Here is a 27043-nt window from a genome sequence, read left to right on the forward strand (position 1 = left end):
ACATCATAAAGAATTGGAAGAACAGGAAAATATGTGACTGCCTCTCCTTGATAACATAGTGGCTCCCATCTACACTGTGGAATTTTTCTGCCTTGATACCAAAGCCTTGATATTAGGGAACACTTCTGTGAGATGGCCAGCGAGATAAAATGGATGGATGGATGGATGGATGGATGGATGGGGATCCATAAAAGTGCATTTCTTATAGATTGAATCACTTTCTTTATAATATGATAGGTATTAGATATTTCTTCGGCGGAATGTACTACTACTGAGAAAAAGATCCTATATTACAGCAAGAGTGAAACAAAATCAACTAACAAAAAAATATCAAATTTAAACTTAGCAAAGTTTCAGCTATAAATTTTGGGCAGCTCTAACTATGCTTTTAAATTGTACAACATAGGCTGTGCATGTAAGCTCCTCTACAATGGAATCAATAGTTTTCAAGTGCCATTATTTTTGCATGCAGTTTGTTAGACAAGCAAGATTAAAGTTATTATTCATGCACGCTCCCAAACATGACATTTTCCAACAGCCCACAGACATTAGCAAACACTACATTTCAGATTTCGTATCACCCAAAGCCCAATGCATACACAGACATAGACCATATATTACTAAAACTCTCATGCTTATTGATTTGTTTCCTCGTCTTTGCTCAAATGGCGCATCAACTCATATTTTTTGAACCAAGGTACCTAAAATCTACTAACTTCAAGAATGCGTAAAAAAAAATCTGGGGCCCATTATTCCTGTGGATTTGCAATTTCCATGACAGACCAGTTTTATTCACAAAGTTTTGGTTGTTGCGATGTCCACCTGGTCACATGATTGTGATTTCCTGCCAAGTTGCCAAAGTTAATGGAGAAGACGGTAGAAAGTTGGAAGTCTTTACCATTATAAATGCTTTTTCACCCAACTGTGGTCATTCTGTTTATGTAAATAAATATTGACTCGTTATTAAAGTTTGTTTTCCACTAAAATGGTTTATTTGTGATATATATTCTGCTTACATGATCACAAGACCCTGGGCGAGAGTTTTTTAAAAATGGACTTCTTCTGGTCACATGAGACTAAACTACCTTTTTCTCAAGAATGGCCCAATGGATCTAACAAAACTCAGAACAAGTAACAGAAAGTCTATCATTAAGTCTATAATTAAGTCTATCATTAAGTCCATCGTTAAGTCTATCAGTAAGTCTATCATTAGAAAGAGTGGCTCACAGAAATATAATATTACATTCTGGGAAAAACAATCATGAGAAAGGCCTTCAACCTTAATTTCTGTTACTTGCAATATAATTATTGCAATCTGGATACTTGGCAAAGCATTTGTTGCACCTACAAATGGTTGTCTACACCCTGTGATCATGTGAATCACATTTGCAATCTCCTACGCCAGCTTCTCTAGAAAATCAAGGAGGAAGACATCGGGGAAGGTTGCAAGCTGCTGCCGCCTGGCCAGAAGACACCCCCTGGTTTCTGTGGACTGACTGAAAAAGTTCTCTGCTGAAATCCAAGCGGGATTTTATCATGGAGTATTTACAGCCTGGGGTATCTCCTGCCAGAGACAGGATGATTTTTTTCTCATTTCTGAGGGCTGGCTGGAAAAGGCCTGTGGCTAAAGTCAAAGCAGGATTTCAGCCAGGGAAAATTTACAGCCTCAGAGTGGAGAGGCAGCACGATAAGATAAGGACATTGGGTACCTGGGGCGGCAGGGGTGGGGAGACCCAGTGAAGCCTCCGACACAGTGGTGGGGTTCAAATAATTTAACAACCGGTTCTCTGCCCTAATGACCATCTGGGTAGGTGGAGCTTGGTGGTCATATGACCATGTGGGTGTTGCCAACTCAACATTACTCAGGTCGATGGGCGCTTCGCCTTAGCTGTTACAACATAATAAGGGTTAACCGGAGAGGCAGTTTGTGTAAGCAGGTCAGTAAAGATTAAGCTAGAAACAACACCAGAATGTTTCCTTCCTGCCTTCCTTACAGGATTAGCCCTGTAAAGTGGAAAAAAACAAAAGGAGATTTCTTCCAACAATCGGTTCTCTGAATTACTTAGAAAGTTACCAACCGGTTCTCCCGAATAGGTGTGAACTGGCTGAATCCCACCACTGCTCCGACACAAGTATCTTCCTGCTCAGGGGCTGAAAATCCTGCTTCGATTTCAGCAGGGAGGATTTTCAGCTCCTGAGCAGAGAGGCAGCACAATAAGGTACAGAAAGGCGCATGAGGTGACTTAGGGTGGAGAAGGGTGTGGATTTTGACAGGTCTCCTGAGTAGAGAGACATTTGTGTACGGTTTGCACAGGAGCTCCTAAGGTCTTCCTCACCCGCTTGAAGCACCCCATGCTCCTTACCTGGCACTCTGTCCTATTAACAACATGTTAAGATTGTTTAAAGATCGCAACCAGGAGTGTCAAAATTGTGGTCTCTGAGCAAGGTGATCATGTGACATCTTGGTTAACTACCGCTTTGCTCAGTGATCAAGATTCTAGTTCCAACTGTGGTTATTAAGCAAGGATTGCCTTTGTAGAGATTGCAAATTAGACTGGATTATATTGGGATTTGTACACTAAATTCTGCAATATACAGTAATTTCAAAGGAAATCAGGGGGAAAAAGATACCTTTTAAGGAACAACCGGAAGAAAACCTGAAATCCAATTGTATTTGTTCCTGGGATGAGTACAGACTGTCTCTGAAGAAGCAAATTATTTGGGCCATTTAGGTACAGATGGAGAAGCCTATCTGCCTGTTGCTATAGCTGCTAATCGAGTTCAGGCCTTGTCTGTTCTATTTAATCATGGTTCTTGCATCTTCATGCAACATGACAATAAAAACAGAGGAAATGGAAATGGATTCTACCATCACCAAAAGCCTTTAAAAATACATTCTCGGTGTCTTGCTGCTTTAACCAGGTACAATCTAAAAAGGAAATGTTTCTCTGTGGGATTATAGGAAATGAAATGAAATTATGAAACAGTGATTATGAAATTTGTAGATAATAAAAAAAATGTGTACATGCAATTTAATATGTTTTATTACAAATACAAGCAGAATAGGCAGGAGACCAAATGCAGTGAATCAAGCACATGCCAGACAATTTCTAAAATTATAGTTTAAAAACTGCAGTGAAACAATTAGAAAATTGTGTGTTTCTCATTGTGGCATCCAAGAGAGTACCTTTTCCAGAACTGTTTTACCCTTTTCAACTAGAGAAAGTAAACTTTTTAAGAAAAACAATCATGAGAAAGGCCTTCAGCCTTAATTCCTGTTACTTGCAATATAATTATTATTGCATAAACATTCATCAAGGATATTCCCATGTTACTTTTCAGAATGAATGTACTTTACAAGGCAAATCCTAAGGCTTTTCTCGCCGAGAAATTCACATGCCATGTTAAATTACTCTGGTGGGCAAAGAGGCCACTTTAGATTTAGAGAATATTTCTAGTTAGCGCTGGCCAGAATTTGACAATCACAACCAGTACTTTCAAATTCAAGTTGGTGTTAAGTGGAAATCTCAGTGGCTTTGGGCTCGGCGGAAATATTTAACCACAGAAAAGCCACTGGGTGGTCTTAAGGAATCATATTGAATGAGAGTGTTGGCGGTTTATTCTGCCACGGGAACCAGTTTCAGATCCTGTTTGCTTTAAGTTTACTTCTATTGAGTATCAAAATTGATAAGAGAAATCAATTATATACTTCTGAAAAACAGAGTCAGCGTGAAACTAATGAATATTATGGTGAGTGCTATATTTTGAACTGCATTCACTGCATAAGTCAGCAATAGTCTGCAAAAACTAGCACTCTGAAATTCTAGGATTAATCATCACATTGACTCTTTGGAAAGATAAAACCTGCCATGTTGCAACCTATGAATTAAATATTATGTATTACAGCTATCAGATATAATATTAAAAATATTGCATGGTTTGGTTTCTTGGACTAAAACTGTTTTATTTAAAAATAAGACGGTGAATGACAGCAATAATATGCATTTTTATTTCTGCCATATTTATTAAAATTAATCCAAGATAGATTGATTATCTGTCTAAAATTTTACATACAGCACAGGGGTGGGTTTCAACCGGTTCACGGCGGTCCCCGCGAACCGGTTGGTCGGCGAACCCAGAAGTAAGTAACTTCCGGGAATGGCGAAGGGTGCACCCGCCCGCCCGCGCTCCTTACCTGGTTTTGACAATTTCTTCGCTTCCACGCATGCGCAGGACGCATACAGCGCCTGTGCGATCCTCCAGGAGCAGCTGGAGCATCGCACAGACGCTAGTATGCATGCGTGCACTGCGCGCATGCATGAGGACGCCGCCGGTTGGAACGGGGCGAGAAACCCACCCCTGATACAGTATGTTTGGGAAACAGCAACATTCTTTGCTCTTTCCTGTTTATAAATTGCAGAAGCTGTCAGTGACCAGGAGTGGAGTGGAGAGACTACTCTGAGATCAACTTGTGAATTGATTATTAGTTTTGATCATGACATCATGTATGTCCTGTATGAAGGAGCATCAGCTGCGGCTGATCCTATATCTAGATTTGTGAGCCAGCTTTTTATTTCTAAGCATTAGATAACTTTCACACCTTGGTGTGCTTTGTTTCCTAAGGTAAAATTCTTGGAATATAGCCTCAATGAATGTTGAGAAGCATTGTTGAAAAATGCAATTTTAATCATTACATTTGGAATTCACATTTTTCTGAATTTTCTCTCTGCATTCTTAGTACACTAGAGGTCGCTGTGATACCATTGCAAGGCTACTGAAGAAGGGCTCTTAATTAAATGCTTGGAGCCACTGCCTCCTGGTAGTTTCAGTTGTTTGTAATAATTTATTAAGATTTTTAAAAAAATGGAACAAGCTATATTTTACTTCTCTATTTTTAAAGAAAGACAAGAGTTGATTTGCATATTATTATTAACATATCAGGGAAAAATATTGTAACCGTTTGCTGTCAGAGACCAAGAGTGGTTTTCTTCACCGAATTCATAAACTTAATTTGGTATTATTTTTGTAAATGAGTCCCATTGATTCAAGTTGGGCTAAATCATTCTTTTAGAAACAAATATACGGATCTCCCAAGCTCAGATAAGGTAGGACAAAGTTATGTAAGGTAAAGGTAAAGGTTCCCCTCGCACATATGTGCTAATTGTTCCCAACTTTAGGGGGCGGTGTTCATCTCTGTTTCAAAGCTGAAGAGCCAGTGCTGTCTGAAGACATCTCTTTCATGTCATGTGGCCGGCATGTGGAAGTCATGTGGCCGGCATGACTGAACGCTGAATGAGCACGGAATGCTGTTACCTTCCCACCAAAGATGGTTCCTATTTTTCTATTTGCATTTTTACATGCTTTCGAACTGCTAGGTTGGCAGAAGCTGGGACAAGTAACAGGAGCTCAAATCAGTTACATGGTGCTAGGGATTCGAACCGCTGAACTGCCAACTTTCTGATTGACAAGCTCAGCGTCTTAGCCAACGTCCCTCTAAAAGCTGTGTAATGTTACCCAAATTATTTCAGAGTGGTATTTTATGGAAACATTAAAAAACCCCACAATCTTGCTTTCTTTACTCAGAAAAAATATAGGCCCTTTCCCCCATATCCCAATTATTCTTAAACCAAGGCACACAATCAATGCAGTTATCGAATTGCATAGATTATATTTTTTTCCCCTGTCGTAGAAATTTATAAGGCAAACTTTAAAAAAAATATATTTTGGTACAAAATTGCAGGCAGCAAGCAACAAGTAAATCTATAAGCAGCTGTGGCAGCAGAAGGTGGGGGAAACCCAGCCCAAATTATGAAATAATTCTTCAAGGAGCAAAAAAAGCACCAAGAAGGGGAAATAAATTCTTCATGCACCTGATGTTAGTTGGCATTCCCATTATCATGTGAGTAGACAGGATGCTGGATACCTATGTTTCCGAGAGGTGTACATCCTGAAGAGCTTCTGTTTATTACTATAAAGCTTACTAGGAGTGAGGGGAAATAGAGGATCGTATTACTAAGCATACCAGGTGATAAAAAGAGTTAGGTTTTCCATGTGAGCCAAACCAGTCTTGCTTTTATTTTCAACCAACCAACAAAACATTCATAAAACTACTGTTAAGTTTATAATTTATATTAAACAAGTTATAATAAAGGATATTTAAACGATTACCTTCAAAAGTCATTAAAGAATTATATTCCCTGAATGTATGACTACTGTAATATGGGAATTTTATAAATATTTGTTTAGCATAGAAACCAACTTTTCTAACAGAGCAACATTAATTTCTCTATTGACCTCTGAGGAGCATATAACTATTTATGCTTTCAACATAAATCCTACCAGGGAAATGAATTTTATTCAGACTATATAGACATTTTAATGTGCTTAAAATGGAGTATTAAATTAACCTATTAGTATCTTACTGTATGTATAATAATACATCCCCAAAATAGATGGGATATTTATGAATAAGCACTATTTTGTTAGAAAAGGAAATGTTTTTTATAGTCATAGTCATAAATATGTAACGTGCAGTAAAATAGGAGAAAATCCTAAAATCTTACATAAAAATTTAAGATTTCAGATAATCCTATAATGTTAATATTGGTAGATAATCGATATATTACACTTATCTTTTGATAACAGTTATTCATGTGACAAGTTGGCTTGTTAATGTAGTTTGGCATAAGACTGCATCCTAATGTTTAATTATCCTTTTAAAATGCTTAATTTATATATTGATACCAATAGAGTACATTTGAAATGCTAGTAGACGATGCCACTGTAATTAGTGAGCCAATAATTTTAGTTTTGGAAGATCACCATTAAAATTCCTGTTATATTATTTATATTCACTATAAGGCTATTGATGACAAGGAATCGTTAATTCAGATTATCCTGTTTAAGGCTGTTGTGCATTAAACAAGAAAATAACTATACATCTGCATAATGAGATTAACTACATGAAACATGAAGACAACATAAAGGGAATATCCCACTACACAGATTGCTAAACCTGAATTGTGATCATTATGACCTACAACTAAAATAAAAGAAAGGCAATTTGTTTTATTGAAAGTGGTTTTTGTAAGGAATGTATGGGTGTATTTGTATGATACAGATTTGAAGAAAATCCAGTTTATAAAGTTGCGGTCCTGAGATGGAATACCAATTGTAAAAAAAAGGAAATAAAAAATTTAAATAGTTGAAATACCAGTATTATTATTAAATACTAATATGAACAGTTAATGAAAAGCTTGTTAGTAAATTCAGTTTTGAAAGGTATTTGTTAAGAAGTATTGGCAATATTTTTCTTATACATAGGCAACTAAATTTCCTGGGAACTGATGCACTCTTTTTTATTGACAACGTTGGAACAATTAACAAACCATATACAACCAGTACTGTCTTTGATCTAATATATTTAATACTGCTATAAGACATTCTAGCCAACTTTAGATTTATATGCCCAATCTTAAAGGTAGATTTTGATTTACAATGGCAATTGGGATCGGAATGTCTGCCATTAAGAGTTGCAGTCACAAAGCATGACCAGAAATGCTCAGCAATGGCAATCCTGGAAATCTCAGCCATCATTAACCGAATCCCAATTGTTATGCAAGACAACTTCCTACCAACAAATTAATGGAGCAGCTGGTAGGAACTTGCAAGCAAGGCAGGTAAATGGCTGCTGCTGGGTGGAGGACGGAGTGAGGGAATGCACAGGGTGCTAGGGAGAGTCAAGTAGGATGGTATGACACAGGGAGGATACACGGGACATGTCAAGTGGGCTGGAGGGAGTTTGAGGGAGGTGCAATAAAGGTTGGGGAGTGTGCTTGGGGGTGTGCGAGTGGTGAAGAGGGTGTGAGCACAGAGGAGCATCAGGAGGGTTTGCGAGTTTGAATATGTGACTTTCTCTGCTGGCTTCCCCACTGACTGTCTGGGGAAGCCAGCAGAGGTTATAAATGACAATCACATGATTGTTGGATACATGTCAACTGGTTATTTAAAAAAAAAACTGGTTGTAAATGTGAATAGATTGCCAAACACCTAGATCATGATCATGTGACTGTAGGGGGGTGCTCGAATGGCTAGAATTATAAGGATTGGTTGTAACCACCATTTGTTCAGCCCCCATTGTAACTTCAAACAGTTGTTGAACAAATGGTTGTAGGTCAAGAACTTCCTATATTTGTATAATATTTGATGTGAGTAAAAGAGAAAAATATTAACCAATACATAGAATGCCTATTTAAACTATAGATTTTGGGAGAGATTTTAAGGGAGAAATCTTAGGATGGCAAGAAGGTTGAGTAGTGTATAGGAATGGTCAATCGATCTAGCTAAGTGCTTCTATCACCCTACATGCATATTTGAAGTCAAGTGGGAAGTCAAGACTTAAGTCTGACATATTTTTAAAAGAACAAGGCCAATTCATAGAAATAACTTTTATTTCTGGCCATTCATTACATTTAAAAAGAGAAGGCAACATAACAAAGAGGATGGTTATCAAATCTATAGTCTGCTTATGTTGTAATCTTCCAGGGATACCTGTCAAATCATGCTGGAAATAATTTGATGGTCTAAATGAGATTTTGAGTTCCCATAGTACATCAGCAGCAAATCAAAGCTTGAAATACTTGGTTGGAGAAAGATGGACTAAATGCAAGTGAATGCAACTAGGTACCTCTAAATATTTTGTAACTTTCATTTGTTCCAGCCAGCATGATTAATGATATGGTATGATGGAAAGTATAACTAATTATCTGGAGGGCATCAGATTACTCAATCCTCGGGGAAGTCAGTTATATACAAAGACTGAATCAAATCAGAATTCTTCCTATACTTTAGCTGCTGTATAATAAATGGATCGGTCAGATCTTGGTTATTTGGTTGAACTTGATGACTGCAGGTGAGGACAATGGCAGGATTTTCACCTGCTGATAGCAGCCTTTCCTGCATGGCTGCCAGGTAGCTAGTTTCAAATCTTTGACTAGCAGGGCAGGCAAAATATTATATTTCTTTAAATAATGACAGAAGTGTATATGTAGAGGAGCCTGGTAAATGATTCAAAGGTACATCAAAATAAGGATAAGAAGCTATGTAGCTACCACATGTATTCAACCCCCACCCCCCTATATACGTTCATCTTTTCACTTTAGATGGTTTAATTCAGACTTAGAATTTATTTACTTTACATTTTCATTCTAGGAACTTAAGGAGGTATGTATATTACTCTCTTTTCCAAAATGTTATCCTCACCACGCTTTATCTGGTTAATTAAACTAAGAAGTAGTGATTTTTTTTCAAAATAATCCTGCATGCTTTCTAGATAGACTGGGATTTAAATGTGGGTATCCTCATCCTAGTTCAACTTTAAGAGCCAAGGTGGCGCAGTGGTTAAATGCAGCACTGCAGGCTACTGCTAGATCAGCAGTTCATCGGTTCAAATCCCACCGGCTCAGGGTTGACTCAGCCTTCCATCCTTCCGAGGTGGGTAAAATGAGGACCCAGATTGTTGGGGGCAATATGCTGACTCTCTGTAAACCGCTTAGAGAGGGCTGAAAGGCCTATGAAGCGGTATATAAGTCTACTGTTATTGCTATTATAATCCCTATAGTATATTGGTTTTTAGTCATTCTTCCAACAGACCAACTACACCAGTAGAATATAGAAAAGACTAACTTTAAACCCACTGTTTACAGATTGCTATGGGCAGTCCTTTCTCTGAATGTAGCCCATAATATTTTTAATGAATCGAAACTATTACTTCAACACATCCTACACTGACTTTATTTTCAAAGTTCTTTACAAAAGTAGAGCAGATATGTTTGTTCAAATCAGGCAACATATTCTCATTAGTTTAAAATCCTCTCTATCATAACATATATGGAAAGCTACTTAAACCTTAATTATCTAACAAGCTATGGCTACATTCGATAGAAATCTGTCATTTACCTGCTTCCTAACAGAAGAACTTCCTCACTTTTACCTTGAGCAACATTTTGTCTGCTTCAGAATAATGATCTACCTAGGAAAAGTTTCCCCCCTTTCTCCTAATTGGATTCAAGCACAGCCTTTAATTATTTTGCAGTAAAATAATAATATTTCCATTCGCAAAGTGGTATAACATTTCCAAAACAACATTTAAGATTGTAAACAATATACATAAAAACACTACAAACCTGGTTGATGCTTCCCCTTGGTCTTTCCTTCATGAGTCAGATAATAGAAGAGAGAGGGTTTTGGGGAGGAAAATATTATTAAATAATTTTTAAGTTGCAATTGGATTTGTTAATTAATGAATGCTTAAAAAAAATATAAGCAAATATTTTTAAAAAGCAAGCACAAACATCCAAGCATGGATTTGTATTTATAGTGACATTTTTAAAAAAATGATACGTTAATGCATGCTCAACGTGATTATCGTACATGTTTAGAGAGAGAATTGGCAAAGCATTTATTAGGCAAAATATAGTGCTCATATATAAATAACAGAGAACTGTAGCTATCTGCGGTAATGAAATAGAATTAATTTACTCACTGAGACTAAGGATGTCTTATAAAAGGACCAATTGCATTTCTTTTGGGCCATAATTATCTTGTAATATGTAGAGCTGTGCCTTAATTGTTTATTTATAAGAACTGAAAACTGATATGGCCAATATTACACCTTTACAGCTTGATGCCTAATAAAATTGCTGTGCTATACACATTTATTTCAAAAACTAGCTCAACTGCTCTTTCTGCTACAGAAAGTATTAAATATGCAAAATACTGGGCTATGTTTTAAGGATAAGAGACCTCTAATATTGTTACAGCTGCATCTGTACCTCTTTCAAACATTTTTGTTACCATAATAGCGAGAAACATGCATCATTATTATTATATTTAAAGTAACATTTCTGCAAAAATAGGAAATTAATACATATTTGTTGATTACATTCTACAACAAGATGGGAAGATCACAATAACTTGTTGCCTAGCTAAACAACAATACACTGGACAATAAAGATTTTGCTTCCTGAACACTTTTTGGGTGTGATCTTATGGAGTTTTGGCTATTAATCACAGAAATAAGCTGTAATTTAACCTTTCATGTACCATTTTATTAAAAAAATGTCTGTTTTTATACAATGGCCATGCTGCACACATGAAAGAACATACAAAAACATGGAATTGTGTTGATACACCAACAAGTACAACTGAAATATCTGCGGAGATCTAAGAGTAGTGGTGTTGCTGCTTTGAAATGCAGTTCAGATATACCAAATACTATTACTCTTGTGAATGGAACAGCCAGGCAAGAGAGTTGCATTACATTAAAAAGAAATGGCCACTCGGAAATCATTTTGTTCCCGTACAGAAAAATGTGGCACATGACCACTTATTAACATAACAAAGATATTTCCCCCCTGATTTACACAAAATCTGAACTAATTAAAAAAAATATTATGAAATCAAGGAAGGTTAAGGTTTTTGTTATTTGAGATGGATGTTTCCAACAATAACTGATGGCAAGAATAAGGAAGGCAGTTTTATTGGTCCACAGATCAGATACATCATCAATGACAAGCACTGTGAAGATCTAGTGGGGCCAGAGAAAATTGCCTGGAAATCATTCAAGGATGTCACTGAGAATTTTCTTGGCATTCATTCAGTTGGTTGACAAATTTCATAGAGCATACAAGATCCTGAAGTGCAACATGTCACTGAAGATTCATTTTTTGCATTCATGCTTGGACTTCTTTCTTGAAATTTTTTTTGAATTCTTGCAGCATGTTGGAAATGAGATTAAATACATTATAGTCATTAAAAGTTAATTTCATATCTCAGGATTCGTACATGATACAGGTCATTTGAAGTTATATTTGTGTTCAGTTTGAAGGACTCTATCATAAACACCAAAAGTTTTTTAGGAAGCAAAATTTTTGAAAAAAAGGAAACTAGGATTGTGTATTTGTTGATCACACTCTATCACAAGATGTAGTGAGAAGATCACCTTGACTTGCTACCTAGCTAAGAACAATATCTGAAGAAATAGTAAAGATCTATTTGTTCTCCAATTCATCAAGGCAAATACAAAGTCACACATTTCTCTTACTGAAAAATGATTGTTTCCCAAGAATCATATCCGTATGACTAACTGAAATGGGTAAACACTCATTATGAGTTTCATAACTAGCACCCTCCTACATGTTTCTCATAGAAAGAGGAAATATATGACTCTAAAGGACAATACAGATAGTAAGGGGATATTTACGTTTCTGTTTTTTTTAAAAAGTATTGTACTGCAGTGGGAGTAATAGTAGAGTTTTGTTTTGAACTAATCAACACAAGGTTTTTTTTGTCTAAATGCTACAAACCAAAGGTTGTGTTAGTGTAGATTAATATGAAACTTTGACCTTAACTGAGGAAAAATGGAAAATTCAAGATGCAAAGTGAAGAAAAAAAACACATGTTTCCTCTTCCATTTATAAGCAGAATTAGTATGAGCAAGCAATGGAAGTCAATATAAATAGCATACATCCAAAAATGCATATATCCCTAACTAGGTGAAGTGAGATGAATTGACTCAATCCAATACCTGGCTAGATGGTGTTAAAAGGATAGGTTTCAGCAAGGATTTGAGGACTGAAAAATTCTTTAATGCTTAATTATAAATTTGTTAAGAAGCAAAATAAAATAGAAATTAGATTGATCTTATTTGAAAGATGTATGTCAGAGGTGGGTTCCTACCAGTTCGCACCTATTCGGTAGAACCGGTTCGTCAAATCTACCAAACCAGTTAGAAGAGGTTCCACCAGTGGACCCGGGAAGCAAGCCACTCCTACAGAAGAGGTTCCAAATTTTTTTGAAACCCACCACTGGTCCTTGGATATGATTATTCTACACTATCATGCTCATATTTATAAAACTCAGTGCCTCTGTGAAAGGTAAGGATGACTACTGCATTTGTGGTGCAATCAGAACATTGCGTGTGTTGAAGTTGTTTTAATGCAAACCAAAGATGCCTTTTAAAAAACAAGTTTACATCATATTCTTATGCATGCCAGTGCTGTGTGTGGGGTAATTTAAAGTGGTTCTGACAAGTGTCATCGGCATCTTCATATCTGGTCACATGGGCGGCAAGCCACTCCCATCCGGTCACATGAGTGGCAAGCCACTCCCACAAAGGAGGCCACACCCACAGAGTAGGTTCGAACAATTTTTGAAACCCACCACTGATGTATGTGTATGTGCCCCAGTTTGCTACCTGAGTTCCTCAGTGAAAGAAAATAAAAGGAAATGAGTGGGGAAAAGGGAAAGGAGAAAGACAAGACAAAACCCACAGACTGATTTGTATAATCTCAAAACCAGATATCAACTACAACACCAGCTGCCATATTTTTACCTACTTTGTGGGGCTGCAGGTATGTAAGGCCTTCAAATGAGGCTTCCAGGTAGCAATGGAAACCGATTTCTCATCAGCTGCATAACTACGCCATACGCACTATGTGCAGATATATGAAGAAAAAAGAAAAAGGCAAACAAAAATGGAGAAGCATATTAGTAAACGGATACAAGTATTGATTTTTTTTTGCATTCATAGCACTGATACATGCCTGAGGGACGGAAGACTATATTCATAATATCGCCAGGTAGCTGTCAGGTTTGTTCGTCTTGAATCAGTAGAATAAAACCGCCAAGTAGCCTGATTTGAGGAAACAATAGAAAGTACAACAGATCTAACAATATAGGAAATGAAGCACTATTAATAGGATGGAAAATTTGGATACAATTGGATTAATTAATTTGGAAGGGCTGTGCTTGTACAATGTAATGAAGGTATTAAATTTAAGGATTTAAGTGTAGAAGAAAAAAATAAACAAGGAAGTCTTAGTTATATACGCAAGCAACCTTGCGCAGCGAAATCTTTAAGAAAGTCTTTTCCTGTAATTTTTTTCATGAGTGTAATTTTGTTTTTTTTACTATTCCTCACATTGGCAACAGAACATTCTAGTAATAAAGTGTATTCTCATCTGCATAAAATGAGTAACAATGAAAGAGAAATTAGGGAGAGTATTAGCGCACATAGTTTCCTTTTTAAGGGATATGTTCAAAAGTTTTGATGTACTTTTATGTCCACTTGTCAAATGCCCATGATATTTTGTTGCTGATTTTCTTAGTTATTTGTCTCAAAGGTGCTATTTTTTTTTTTTTTACAAAAAGCAACTGGGCTATTTAGTTATTTATTTTCCCTTGAGGAAGAAGACGACGTTTTGCTTCTCATCTAAGAAGCTTCATTAGTACTGATGAAGCTTCTTGGATGAGAAGCGAAATGTCTTCTTCTGCAAGGGAAAAGAAATGAAACATGGTCCAGTTGCCTATTGAAAAAAAACACCTTTGAGATAACTGTGACCTGGATGACTGAGAATCTCCAGAGGCATCTTAGTTACTTATTTTACAGTACATTATTTAGAGACTGCCTTTGTGGACTGTAAGCAGTTTGCAATTACAAGATTAGAAATGTAGAGATCAATCACTTCAGCCCAAAACTCGGTGTACCTATGGTAACCCTTCCATAATAAGTCAACAAAAAACATGTCATTCATCAAATACCCAATTAAAAATGGATCTTCACAGCTTTCAACAAACACCAGCAAATGGGGCATGGAATAGTTCCTGCTTCATAACAGAATATTAGGCTAAGTTAGAAGTTAATAACTGGCCTTTGAGCATTTGAAAATAAGGCCGTTGCAATATATCAGATTGGTATAAATAATTAATCAAAGGTCATAAAATCATTTTGAATGATCACAGTGCAAAAGGATTTTATTTTTAGACACATTATCCTAATATTCATGGCTGACAGGATGTATTTTCACAAGGAACTTGCTTGTTAATGCTTTTTAAGCATTATGCAATGCTATATCCTTGGAATATAAGTGCACAAAATGATCGAATAGTATAAATTTACCATTAATACCTCTAAAATAAGAAGTTATTATTCCCAACTGTTCAGATCCTTCCTGCTCTGTGGTAAAAGAAGCTATTTACCCCAAGTGTGAAAATACAAATTGCTTTCATCATGGATATCTAACACAGTTATAAGAGAAAAATAAGACTCAAGCTAGTCTGTTCTCTTGAATGACTCTTTGGTACAGTTGGCAACTCCACAGTCCTATGTTCATTTATTTTGGAATAAATCCTACTGAACTCCCCTGAACATACGTGTGAGTAGATGCATGGAAGTGCATTTTTTTTTGCAGTGGGTTTTGGGATAGAGAGCCTTACTGAACAGCCTTCCCAAACTTGAATCCATGCAGATGGTTTGTACTCAGTTCTCAGTTCTCTTTATCTCTGACCATTTGCCTCACTGGCTGAGGATGAAAGGAATTCTAATCCAAATAACTCAAAATAACTGTAAAGAAGGGAGGATGTGTGTGTCACAACCTCCTCTTTTAGTTCATCTGGCATGAATCTTAAGATGTATTTACACGCAAGGCTCACTCGGGACCAAATGAATAAGGGGCTTTCAACCCCTGCTTGGTCTACCCTTCTCACATTCAAGCAATATATATAATTTTTTTTAGCATAACAAGAGTTGGAAGGGACCTTGGAGGCCTTCTAGTCCAACCCCCTGCCTAGGCAGGAAACCCTACACCACTTCAGACAAATGGTTGTCCAACATCATCTTAAGAACCTCCAGTGTTGGAGCATTCACATCTTCTGGAGGCAAGTTGTTCCACTGATTAATTGATTGATTGTTCTAACTGTCAGGAAATTTCTCCTCAGTTCTAAGTTGCTTCTCTTCTTCATTAGCTTTCACCCACTGCTTCTTGTCCTACCCTCAGGTACTTTAGAGTAGTGGTTCCCAAACTTGGCAACTTTAAGACTTGTGGACTTCAACTCCCAGAATTCTGGGAGTTGAAGTCCACAAGTCTTAAAGTTGCCAAGTTTGGGAACCACTGCTTTAGAGAATAGTTTGACTCCCTCTTCTTTGTGGCAACTCCCGAGATATTGGAATACTGCTATCATATGTTTTAGTCTCCAGTCCTCTTTGTGCCTCTTCTCTGCAATCCTTATACATAGCATCTAGGTATATTTAATCACTAGGCTGAGAGTAACCACTTTAAAACTATTGTGTCCATATAGTAACTTTATATACGTAAGTTACTAGCTAGTACAGATAGACAGAGAGGCCATATCCTCTTTTTCCTTTCAATATGAAAAGAGATATGGGAATACCAAAGTATATTTTAACATAATTGCTAACACTTGGGCAATACTATCTATTTTTCCCATGCTGTTATTCTTTATAGTCTTTACAATGTAAAGCAGGGGTGTCAAACTCAATTTCATTGAAGGCCGCATCAGGGTTGTGTTTGACCTTGGGGGCTGTGGGGTCGTGGCCAGCTCGATGTCACTCGTGTTGAGGTGCCTGTGGTGGCCTGAGCCCTCTGCCAGCAAAAACAGAGCTCTGGAGGCTGCAGTGGCCTCCTGCAATGGTCTGCCAGCAAAAATGGAACTCGTGTGCAGCCCTCCTGAGCTCCTTTTTTGCTGGCAGAGGCACTGTAGGCTGGTCCTTAGCTATTTCCAGGGTGGCCCAACAGGCCAGATCTAAGTATCCTATGGGCCAGATCCAGCCCCTGGGCTTTGAGTTTGACACCCCTAGTGTAAAGCATGCAGCATATCCTAGAACCATACACTGGGATACCCTAGACCAGGGGTGGGTTTCTCGCCCCGTTCCAACCGTTCCAACCGGTTTGGTTGGAACAGGGTCGGCGGCGTCCTCGTGCACGCGTGCAGTGCACGCATGCGTACTAGCGCCTGTGCGATGCTCCAGCTGCTCCTGGAGGATCGCGCAGGCGCTGTATGCGTTCTGCGCATGCGTGGAAGCGCAGAACTCGTCAAAACCAGGTAAGAAACGCGGACGTGCGGGTGGATCCTTCGGCGTTCCCGGAAGTTACTTACTTCCGGGTTCGCCGACCAACCGGTTCGCGGGGACCGCCGCGAACCGCCTGAAACCCACCCCTGCCCTAGACCTAGTTCATAGTATAATAAAAATTCTAGCTAGCAATTTTCCTTTTCAATAGCATCCTACCTGTGTATCACTCTGTTTGCGAGTAGGAAGATAGTGGCTGCTTAGCTATTACCTCTAAGAGAAGCATAAACAACAGCCCAGTTAAAAAAAACCTGAATCATCTCTCCGCAGAGACATTTGGCATTTCTGTTTCATAGCCATAATCCAGCATAATTTGGAAGCCAAAATCCCTTAGAAGAGATTTGGTTCAGCTTCCAAATGATAATGAGGCTTACTCATACAGGAAGAACAATGACAAGAACCAAAGAATGTGAGAATAATTCTGTGCCCCTATATATCATACATTACATAAACTAAGTCCCTTCAAAGGAGTGTAATCATTTTAATTATAGGCTGCTGGGTATGAGGAAAGTGAAAGAATTCATTCAAAGCAAAAGAAGCAAATCTTTGTACTAATAACTAGACAATTAAAACATCAACTATTCAGACACTTAAATGCATTTTGATTCCTTCTACATGACAATATTACTATAATGTGTTCAACACCTTAGACCAAAAAAAATCATTATATACACTCAGGCAAGCTACAGGATAAATTATTTGGTCAAAGGACTCTTCATTCAAACTAAACGTATTTTGCATATTGTCAGAATTCCACTACTTACGAATTAATTGAATGTATACAAATTTAGGATATCATACATCAATCTATCATTATTTATCAAATATTATAGTTCATTTACTGTAATACTAGTTATCCCCGTTCTTGCTGAAAATACAAAGTGAAATCCAAACTCCAAACGAACTCCAAACAAACAGTGAATGAAAAGAGCAACTGTGATAATTCTAAATGGAAGTATCAGGGTTTGATTAAGGGCTATTTGGCTTAGCATATTGTGTGAACCCAGATGATGTAATTTGTAAGCCATAATTTATGGCTTAACATGTTCGATAAACCTAGCTACTTGTGGTTTGTAAATCACAATTTATGGCTTACCTAATTGCCAGTCATCCAATAAACCATTCTAAGTAGATATCCAGTTTGAGAAGTTTGTGGATTGTATGAAATATATTAAACCAATTATGGTTTAGCAAATGGGTTTGGTATGATACATGAACTTAGTTTATATGTGAAGTAGCCCAGCTGCTTGATCACACATTTGTGCACATGATTCTCATTCCAATTGGTGTTATAGCAATAGCAATAGCAGTTAGACTTATATACCGCTTCATAGGGCTTTCAGCCCCCTCTAAGCAGTTTACAGAGTCAGCATATCGCCCCCACAGTCTGGGTCCTCATTTCACCCACCTCGGAAGGATGGAAGGCTGAGTCAACCTTGAACCGGTGAGATTAGAACTGCTGATCTGCAGATAACAGTCAGCTGAAGTGGCCTGCAGTACTGCACCCTAACCACTGCGCCACCTCGGCTCTAGTTATGGATGGAGAAACCTGGTTTTTTTTAACTTTCTCAACTGAATTAGAGCAAAGAAGAAGGAACGGGAATGATCGTTCCTAAATATATGTATTTCTCTGAAACCTGGCACAACTGAGCTTGTAATATTCATTAACAGGAATTTTTGAAAATCTGCTTCATTTGCTACTTACTTGAATTAAACTGGCAGCAGGGTTTCTTCTCTTTTCAAAATGTTTCTGACGATGCTGTTCCTGTACTTTTAATGCAAATCCTGACCCTAGAATGCCCTTAAATACAATGCAAAAGTTCATAATCAGAAAAAAATAATTTTGGTAACAATTAAAAACCTACAATAAGAAAAACCTAAAGTAAGTATTATATACACATGACCTGTATGTCATAGCGTGGTTTGGTTCAATATTTAAAATGACATTATTAGACCAATGTGGAAAACATCAGGTGCATTTAATAATCATAGGGGATAGGATTCTGCCAAATTACTACAAACCAGGAACCAGGCACAACTTTCGGACAAGATATCTCAAATTTCAGAATTTGTCCAAAATCAGAGAGCCACGAGTCCTGAAAAAATGAAATTTGGGGAAGTTATGGCGGTTCCACCACAAAACTGCACTCGACTAAACCGCGCCTGACTAAACCGCGTTGCTGACGTCATCAACAGGGTGACAACAGCGTGGAGACAGAAGCACGCTGTAAACCCTAAACCCTAAACCTAAACCTAACCCCCCTAAACCTAACCCTAAACCTAACTCTAAACCTAACCCTTAACCTAACCCTAACCCTAACCCTTAACCTAACCCTAAACCTAACCCTAACCCTTAACCTAACCCTAAAGTTAACCCTAAACCTAACCCTTATCTCAAGTTGAATCGGCTTGCTTTCAAAGCACTATTTAAAGCGCCCTTCTTTCTCCGCGCTGGCTGTTGTCGCCCTGTTGATGACGTCAGCGATGCGGTTTAATCGGGCACGGCTTAGTCGAGCGCGGTTTTGACGGGTCACGAGTTATGGCTGCTTCAATGCTCTTGGTTGTTGCTGCAGTCATGTGATATTCATTTTCATAGTTCGATGATAGGATCCCATCCAGTCTTGCCATCCCTAGCTCTCTCCCCTACCCAGCATCAGCCAATGCATTGTCAGCTGGAAAGGGAAATGGAGGGAGGGAGGGTGGGAAGAAGGAAGGATAGAGAAAAAGGAATGGAAGGAGGGACAAAAAGGAAGCACAGGGGAGAAGGAGCCCCAGTATACCGTTCCTGATTCATACCGCCTCCTGCATAATCCAATTTGTGCTGCCCATCCCTGCACACTTTCCCTTAACTGCACAGTACCTTTTGCACAACTCTATGCATTTTCTACAACCCAAGCTGGTCCCTAACCTGCATGGCATTTCTGAGATACTCCCAAGCACTCAGAGGCACCTTTCCTTACCTGCACCCCCAATGTTTTCTCCTTGAGCTGTGCAGCGCCTCTCATATAGCCTCATGATCCCCACTCATCCTTGATCAATGCTGCCTCCTGAACACTGTACCCGACTCATGGCATATCTTGCACACACCCCAGGAAGGAAGGAATGAATAAAGGAAGGTAGGTAGCAGTGGTGGGATTCAAATAATTTAACAACCGGTTCTCTGCCTTATGATCATCAGGGTAGGTGGGGCTCGGTGGTCATGTGACTGGGTGGGCATGGCCAACTCAAGGTCACTCAAGTCGATGGATGCTTCGCCTTAGTTGTTACAATGTAATAAGAGTTAACCGGAGAGGCAGTTTCTGTAACCAGGTCAATAAAGATTAGGCTAGAAACAACACCAGAATGTTTCCTTCCTGCCTTCCTTACAGGATTAGCCCTGTAAAGTGGAAAAAGACAAAAGGAGATTTCTTCGAACTACTTAGAAAGTTACCAACCGGTTCTCCCGAATAGGTGCGAACCGGCTGAATCCCACCACTGGTAGGTAGGTAGGTAGCTTTCTGATGTTTCCTGCCAGCTTCCCATAAGGAAACTCAGTGGGAAAGGGGATAGGAGATTAGAAGTTGCTCTGCTCCTAATGCTTTTTTGCCCATTTGTGGTCATTCTGTTTAGGTAAGTAAATATTTCTGAAATGATGACCCAACAGGGCACAGGTTTCTAGTGCTCAATGAAGCAGAATTCTGCTTAATAGAAGCTTGAATCTGTTTTGCCATGTACAAATTACATTCTTAGTTATTTTATTAATTCTACCAGTTATGTAGTTTTATCCTGTCATGTTACAACTAAAAGAAAAACGCTGGTATATTCGTCATTAACCTTAAATGAAACTATGGTTAATTTGGCATTTCAACCAGGGATGTTCGTTATGTTTATGCCAACTTAATAAAAATGCAGCACCCCACATGCAAATAAAAGGATAATATTTAGTGTACTGTGGAATATTATTTGCATATGTTTAGAAGTAGGTTATTATTAATGGAAAATATCAAAGATACATGCTTGGTTCTGCAGACACTCTGATTTGAAGGACTCACTATAATTCAGCTGCACATGAAGGTGCATGAAGCTTCTATTAGGAACACCGTACCCGTGTATCACAGCCCCCCATTGGAAAAACAATGTGCTTTGTGCTTTGAATCAGATTTAGCTCTTCAATTCCAGATCACTGGAGAGCTCTAGAGTATATGTATTAAGTTGCATTTATGGCTTATTTTACTCCCATCTAGTGCTTTTTGAAATTGCTAAAAACTTTCAAGAAAGTGTTGATATCTGTTTATGAGGAGGCTTAACTTTTAGCTGTGAAAAGTCACTGGAATTTTAGCAGCCAAACAATAAATTTTCTTGAAGAGCATTAGTTAGCAGCTGGAACAGAAACAGCATCTACTCCTAGACAAATGTTTCAGTGGAGTCCTTGATTCTCTCTGAACTTGGTTTTTGTTGGCAGAGGTTTCATTACCTGACTAGGTAAGATCTTCAGTGCTAGAAGGGAGTGAGTTCCCCCCCCACCCCCCTGTTGATATACGTGACCCGTCAAAACCGTGCTCGATTAAACCGCGCCCGATTAAAACGCGTCGCTGACGTCATCAACAGGGCGACAACAGCCAGTGCGGAGAAAGAAGGGCGCTTTAAATAGTGCTTTGAAAGCAAGCCGATTCAACTTAAGGTAAGGGTTAGGTTTAGGGTTAGGTTTAGGGTTAGGTTTAGGTTAAGGGTTAGGTTTAGGTTTAGGGTTAGGTTAAGGGTTAGGGTTAGGTTTAGGTTTAGGTTTAGGTTTAGGTTAAGGGTTAGGTTTAGGTTTAGGTTTAGGGTTAGGGTTAGGGTTAGGTTAAGGGTTAGGTTTAGGGTTAGGTTTAGGTTAAGGGTTAGGTTTAGGTTTAGGGTTAGGTTAAGGGTTAGGGTTAGGGTTAGGGTTAGGGTTAGGGTTAGGGTTAGGTTTAGGGTTAGGGTTAGGTTAAGGGTTAGGTTTAGGTTTAGGTTTAGGTTTAGGTTTAGGGTTAGGTTTAGGGTTAGGTTAAGGGTTAGGTTTAGGGTTAGGTTTAGGATTAGGTTTAGGGGGGTTAGGTTTAGGTTTAGGGGTTAATTTTAGGTTTAGGGTTTACAGCGTGTTTCTGTCTCCGCGCTGTTGTCGCCCTGTTGATGACGTCAGCGACGCGGTTTAGTTGGGCGCGGTTTAGTTGAGTGCGGTTTTGTGGGTAAACCCATGATATATAGTAGCATGCTCTACCGTTGCTGGTGGGGATGTGATTTTGTCCTTGTTCCTTGATTAGGATGCTTGTTTGTTTGATTGTCTGGTCTTATATTTTCTGTTAGGAAATGCTTTGATTTATTAATTAATATTTAACGGGGTTCCTGCACTTCTTCGTTACTAACCCAAATGAAGTAAATTAAAAATACTCACAATCTGACCCAAAATTCCCAATATGTTCCTTAGTCTTCTAGCAGATAAGCATTTCTTATAGATCAGGGGTTGGCAACCTTAAACACTCAAAGAGCCACCAAGGTCCTAACTGGAAGCCCCCTGTTCAATTCTGGAGCCAACTAGAAGTCCAGTTCCCCCACCATAGAATCTCCTCCTAGTGTGGCATCCTTTTTCATCTGCCGACCGGATGTCTGGTTCCCCCACCATAGAGTCTCCTCCTAGCGCGGCATCCTTTTTCCTCTACCTGTCCTAACCGAAAGCCCTATCAATTGTGAAGCAGCAGAGGGATAAAAGAGCCACATGTGTCTCTAGAGCTGCAGGTTGCTGGCCCCTTTTATAGATGATTTCTGATGTTTTTTTTTTACAAGGGTAGTTAAATTTCTTAACAAGAAATCTTGTGTAGGAAATGGAAAATATTCCAACATCTAATTTATATGTAAAAATATTTAACATGTTACTGCAATTTAACAGTACTCTAGCATGGACTTATTCTATTAATTACTAGAACTTACTTAGATTCTAACGACATTATGAAAGATATATATTGGATAAAGGATAGTGAAGATGGACTTAACCACATCTTAGCAAGCTCCATGCAAACATTGTTTTGGATGCAATGTTACCAAATAAAACTTTGGCTGTCCCATAGATTTATTATTGGGGATAAGTAAGCTCTTAAAGCACCTTAACATTTAAGAAGTATTGTATGCAGAGGTGGGTTCCTACCAGTTCGCACCTATTTGGTAGAACCGGTTCGTCAAATCTACCGAACCGGTTAGAGGAGGTTCCACCATTGGACCCCGAAAGCAGGCCACACCTACAGAAGAGGTTCCATAAATTTTTGAAACCCACCACTGGTCCTTGGATATGATTATTCTGCACTATCATGCTCATATTTATAAAACTCAGTGCCTCTGTGAAAGCTAAGGATGACTACTGTGTTTGTGGTGCAATCAGAACATTGCATGTGTTGAAGTTGTTTTAACGCAAACCAAAGATGCCTTTTAAAAAACAAGTTTACATCATATTCTTATGCATGCCAGTGCGGGGTGTGAGGTAATTTAAGGTGGTTCTGACAAGTGTCGTCGGCATCTTCATATCCGGTCACATGGGTGGCAAGCCACTCCCATCCGGTCACATGGGCAGCAAGCCACTCCCACAAAGGAGGCCACACCCACAGAGTAGGTTCGAACAATTTTTGAAACCCACCACTGATTGTATGCAATAGCAAAAGTTAACATGGGTTTACAAATGCATTGATATAAGCAACTAACATTGTTCCTCACATATCCAGAACGGAGTATAAATTCAAAACACAGTTGTAAAAATACTCACAGCAGGTAACGCAAAGAAAGAAATGCCAAGCAGTGCAAACCCTGCAGAAAGCAGCCTTCCTAGCCAAGTAAGAGGTGTTTTATCTCCATAACCAATTGTTGTTAATGTGATCTGAAAATAAACGGATATATAAACCAAAGTGAAAAAAAAATGCGGAAAGTACAGACATCAAGAATTTTAACATCAGGACTCCAAAGTGTATAGTGACAGTAGGATTTCCCTCTGGGTGTTCACCCTTGTTTCAATGACATTTAGTCACTATGATCAGCTCTGCTTCTCAAGCTGCTTTGAATATTTTCAAAATACATTTTGTTCAGTCAAGGTGAATATAAGCCTGACTAGGGGCTGGCAGTATTGAAGGGGAGGAAATGACTAGGCACAGAGATGATCACAGCTCCCATCCAGCCAAGATATTCCTACATAAGAATGCCTCACGCTCATCCATTATTTCAGCAAAAAGATTTGGAAACAGCATTTACAGAGATGGGTTCACCGACAAATGTGCGATAGACATATGCGGACCGACAAAACCGCGACGTCAAAATTGCTAATTGATTTTTGACAGTGCGACGACAAATGCGCGATGACAAAATCGCGCATATGTATGTTATAACCCTAACCCTAACCCTAATTTTTTTTTATTGTGCTTGTTTGCGGTTTTGTCGGCGCAATTTTGACGTCGCGAATTTGTGGGCGAGATTTTGACGTCGCGGTTTTGTCGTCACAGTTTTGTCGGCGCGCATATGTCTATCGCGCAATTGTCGGGTCACGCAGAGATGTTGATGTAGCCTGTTTGTTGGCTATTGTTTGTGATCTTATGCCTTGACCCATATGGGTCGGTCTGCACAAAACAATGTTTGAGTTTGAGTTTCATTTTATTTATATGCCGCCCTATTCCCAGCGGGACTCAGGGCGGCGCACAAACCCAAGGAGGGAAAGGGGAACACAAAAACTACAAATACAGGGCATTAAAAACAACCAACAGCCACACGATTCGAGAGGGGGAGGGAACTCATCAACCCCAGGCCTGCTGATACAGCCAGGTTTTAACGGCTTTTCGGAAGGCCAGGAGAGAGGTGAGGGTCCGAATCTCTGTGGGGAGTTCGTTCCAAAGGGCTGAACATTCTCTGCTTGAGCTTTTCAGTGGGAGCCCAACTTTTTGTTAGAGACACTGAATTCTTTCAGGCTTTCAGGGTGACAACATGATGAGGATGAAGAACTTCAATTACAGTTGAAATTCTTAATACTTTACATTTGTTTTCTTCATGCATTTAATGTGTTTTGTCCTGCTGCAATGTTAAAAAAAAACTCTCAGAAGCTAACAAAAAGACAGTAACAGCAGTAATAAAACATTACTGCATATAATCATAAACTAGATCTGACATCAACACCGAAACTTCCTATGGAAAAGATCAGTTTTCAATTGTTTCTGCAAGGCAGATAAGATTGAAGCTGACTGAATCTCCAGCAAGACACTCTTCCAGAGAGCTGGCCCCATCACACATAAACAAGGAATGCCGTAAACTTTATTCTTTATTCACATAATGTTAAGTGTTCTGAATGAATGAAAAACAGAAGCAAGCAAGCAATTAATCAGCAGATCAACGAGTACAGGTAATCCTCCACTTATGACCACAATTGAGCCCAAAATTTCTGTTGTTAAGTGAGCCATTCGATAAGTGAGTTTTGCCCCATTTTATGACCTTTCTTTCAGTTGTTAAGTGAATCACTGAAGTTGATAAGTTAGTAACCCAGTTGTTGAGTGAATCTGGCTTCCTTGTTGATTTTGCTTGTCAGAAGGTTGCAAAGAAGATCACATGACACCCCCCCCCCGGACGCTGCAATGGTCATAAGTATGAACCCGTTGCTTAGCATCTGAATTTTGATGATATGATCATGGGGATGCTACAAAGGTTGTAACTGTGAAAAATGGTCATAAGTTACTTTTTTAAAGGGGGGTTGTGTTATGGCCCGGCAGGAGCCGTTGGAGCTGCCACCAGACTCCGACAGCGAGAGGCCCTATGAGTCGGCCCTGGAGGATGTGGATGACCCTGGACAGGGTTCCGACTCCGAGCAGGGCGCAGAGAGACTGGTTGGCCACAAGGTGGCGCCTGAGCCTTGGATCAGTGGGGAGGAGACAAGAGAGAGTGATCCAGAATCCAACTGTGAGTTGTTCTGGGATGCATGCCGTCGAAGGGCTACTCGGCGTCAAGAACAACTGCGTAATTACAGGAGGTAATTACGCTCAGCTGATGGTCATTAAGCTCCTCTCCCAGACTATAAAAGAGACTGCTTGTGCCACGCCCTTCTTGCAGAAGTCAACGTTTGGAGTAAAGAGAAACAAACTTGGCAAGCTGGATTGCTGCCAGAGTTTGTCTGAATTGCTGCCAAATTTTGTCGGCCTTGCTGCCAAGGTCCTTATCTGTTTGTTTACTTGGCTTTCAGCCACCGAGAGTCTGAACTTGTGATTAAAGGACATTCTCATTTAAGCTTGTCTCAGCATTCGTTACTGAATGGAGAAGGGGGTCAGAACAGGTTGTAACTTAAACGATCACTAAATGAACTGTTATAAATCAAGGACTACCTGTAGTTTCATTACAATCTTAAACCACAGTAAGATAACATTTTGGTTCTCAATTAGGACTTTTTTCTAAAATTTAAGCTTTTTCTAAGAACACGAATAACATGCACCAGCTATAGCTATATGATACCAGGTATTGATGACCACTCTTGCTTTTAATTTAACTTGGACAAAGCCATGAAGTTGTGATTACTTTAATCCTTAAGGAGGACTTTGAGACCTTACTTGATAAAATTTTATCAGTATCACTTACAAGTGTAGGAAATTAGCACCCACTGCTCTCCTAGAAAAATGAAATAGTTAATATTAAAAGGACAGAATATTCCCCCTAAAAGAGAGGCAGAAACTCAGCGTCCTCACCTTTCAATTTCATTGTATTTAACTACAATGACAATAAAGATTATACTTATACTTTGTCAATGGGCCATTAAGGCCTGAGCCAGTTTATTCTACATAACAAAGATCTACCTCCTTCAGTCAGAGCCATAATAGGAATCCCACAGCCCTTTCATTACATCATCACCCAGCAACAGCTCAACCAATCTTGGGACTCAAAAGACAGACAGCCTACAAAGTTAGCTAAGACCCCCGCCCCCTGGGAGTCCGACCACCAATCGGAATACATTTCTTATACAGGAACAGGAAGTTCCAAGGAAGGGCCCAATAGTGGGTATAGAATTCTGGCTCTCTCAGCATCTCCCCCCTTTTTTTTCCTCCAAGATCTTCAAGGCACGTGACCCTTTCCCCCCAGGCCCTCAAACCATGTGGTCTTGTCCACCATTAA

The 27043-nt window shown here is 39.0% G+C and overlaps 1 protein-coding gene across 1 annotated transcript in view; it reads right to left on the bottom strand.

Moving 5' to 3' along the window:
- Positions 1 to 27043, bottom strand: part of KCNQ5 (potassium voltage-gated channel subfamily Q member 5) — a 337074-nt gene that overhangs the window by 26653 nt on the left and 283378 nt on the right. The window contains exons 6-9 of the mRNA XM_087719161.1: positions 23679 to 23789; positions 18633 to 18728; positions 13398 to 13492; positions 10185 to 10211 (exon numbers count right to left, since the gene is read on the bottom strand). Coding sequence (XP_087575287.1) covers positions 10185 to 10211; positions 13398 to 13492; positions 18633 to 18728; positions 23679 to 23789 — 329 coding nt within the window. The remainder of the gene's footprint in view (positions 1 to 10184; positions 10212 to 13397; positions 13493 to 18632; positions 18729 to 23678; positions 23790 to 27043) is intronic.

This window comes from Thamnophis sirtalis, unplaced genomic scaffold (assembly GCF_051295495.1).
Source record: "Thamnophis sirtalis isolate CommonGarterSnake01/CBP01778 unplaced genomic scaffold, rThaSir2_p1.2 scaffold_6, whole genome shotgun sequence".
In the NCBI taxonomy this organism is placed as follows: Eukaryota; Metazoa; Chordata; class Lepidosauria; order Squamata; family Natricidae; genus Thamnophis; species Thamnophis sirtalis.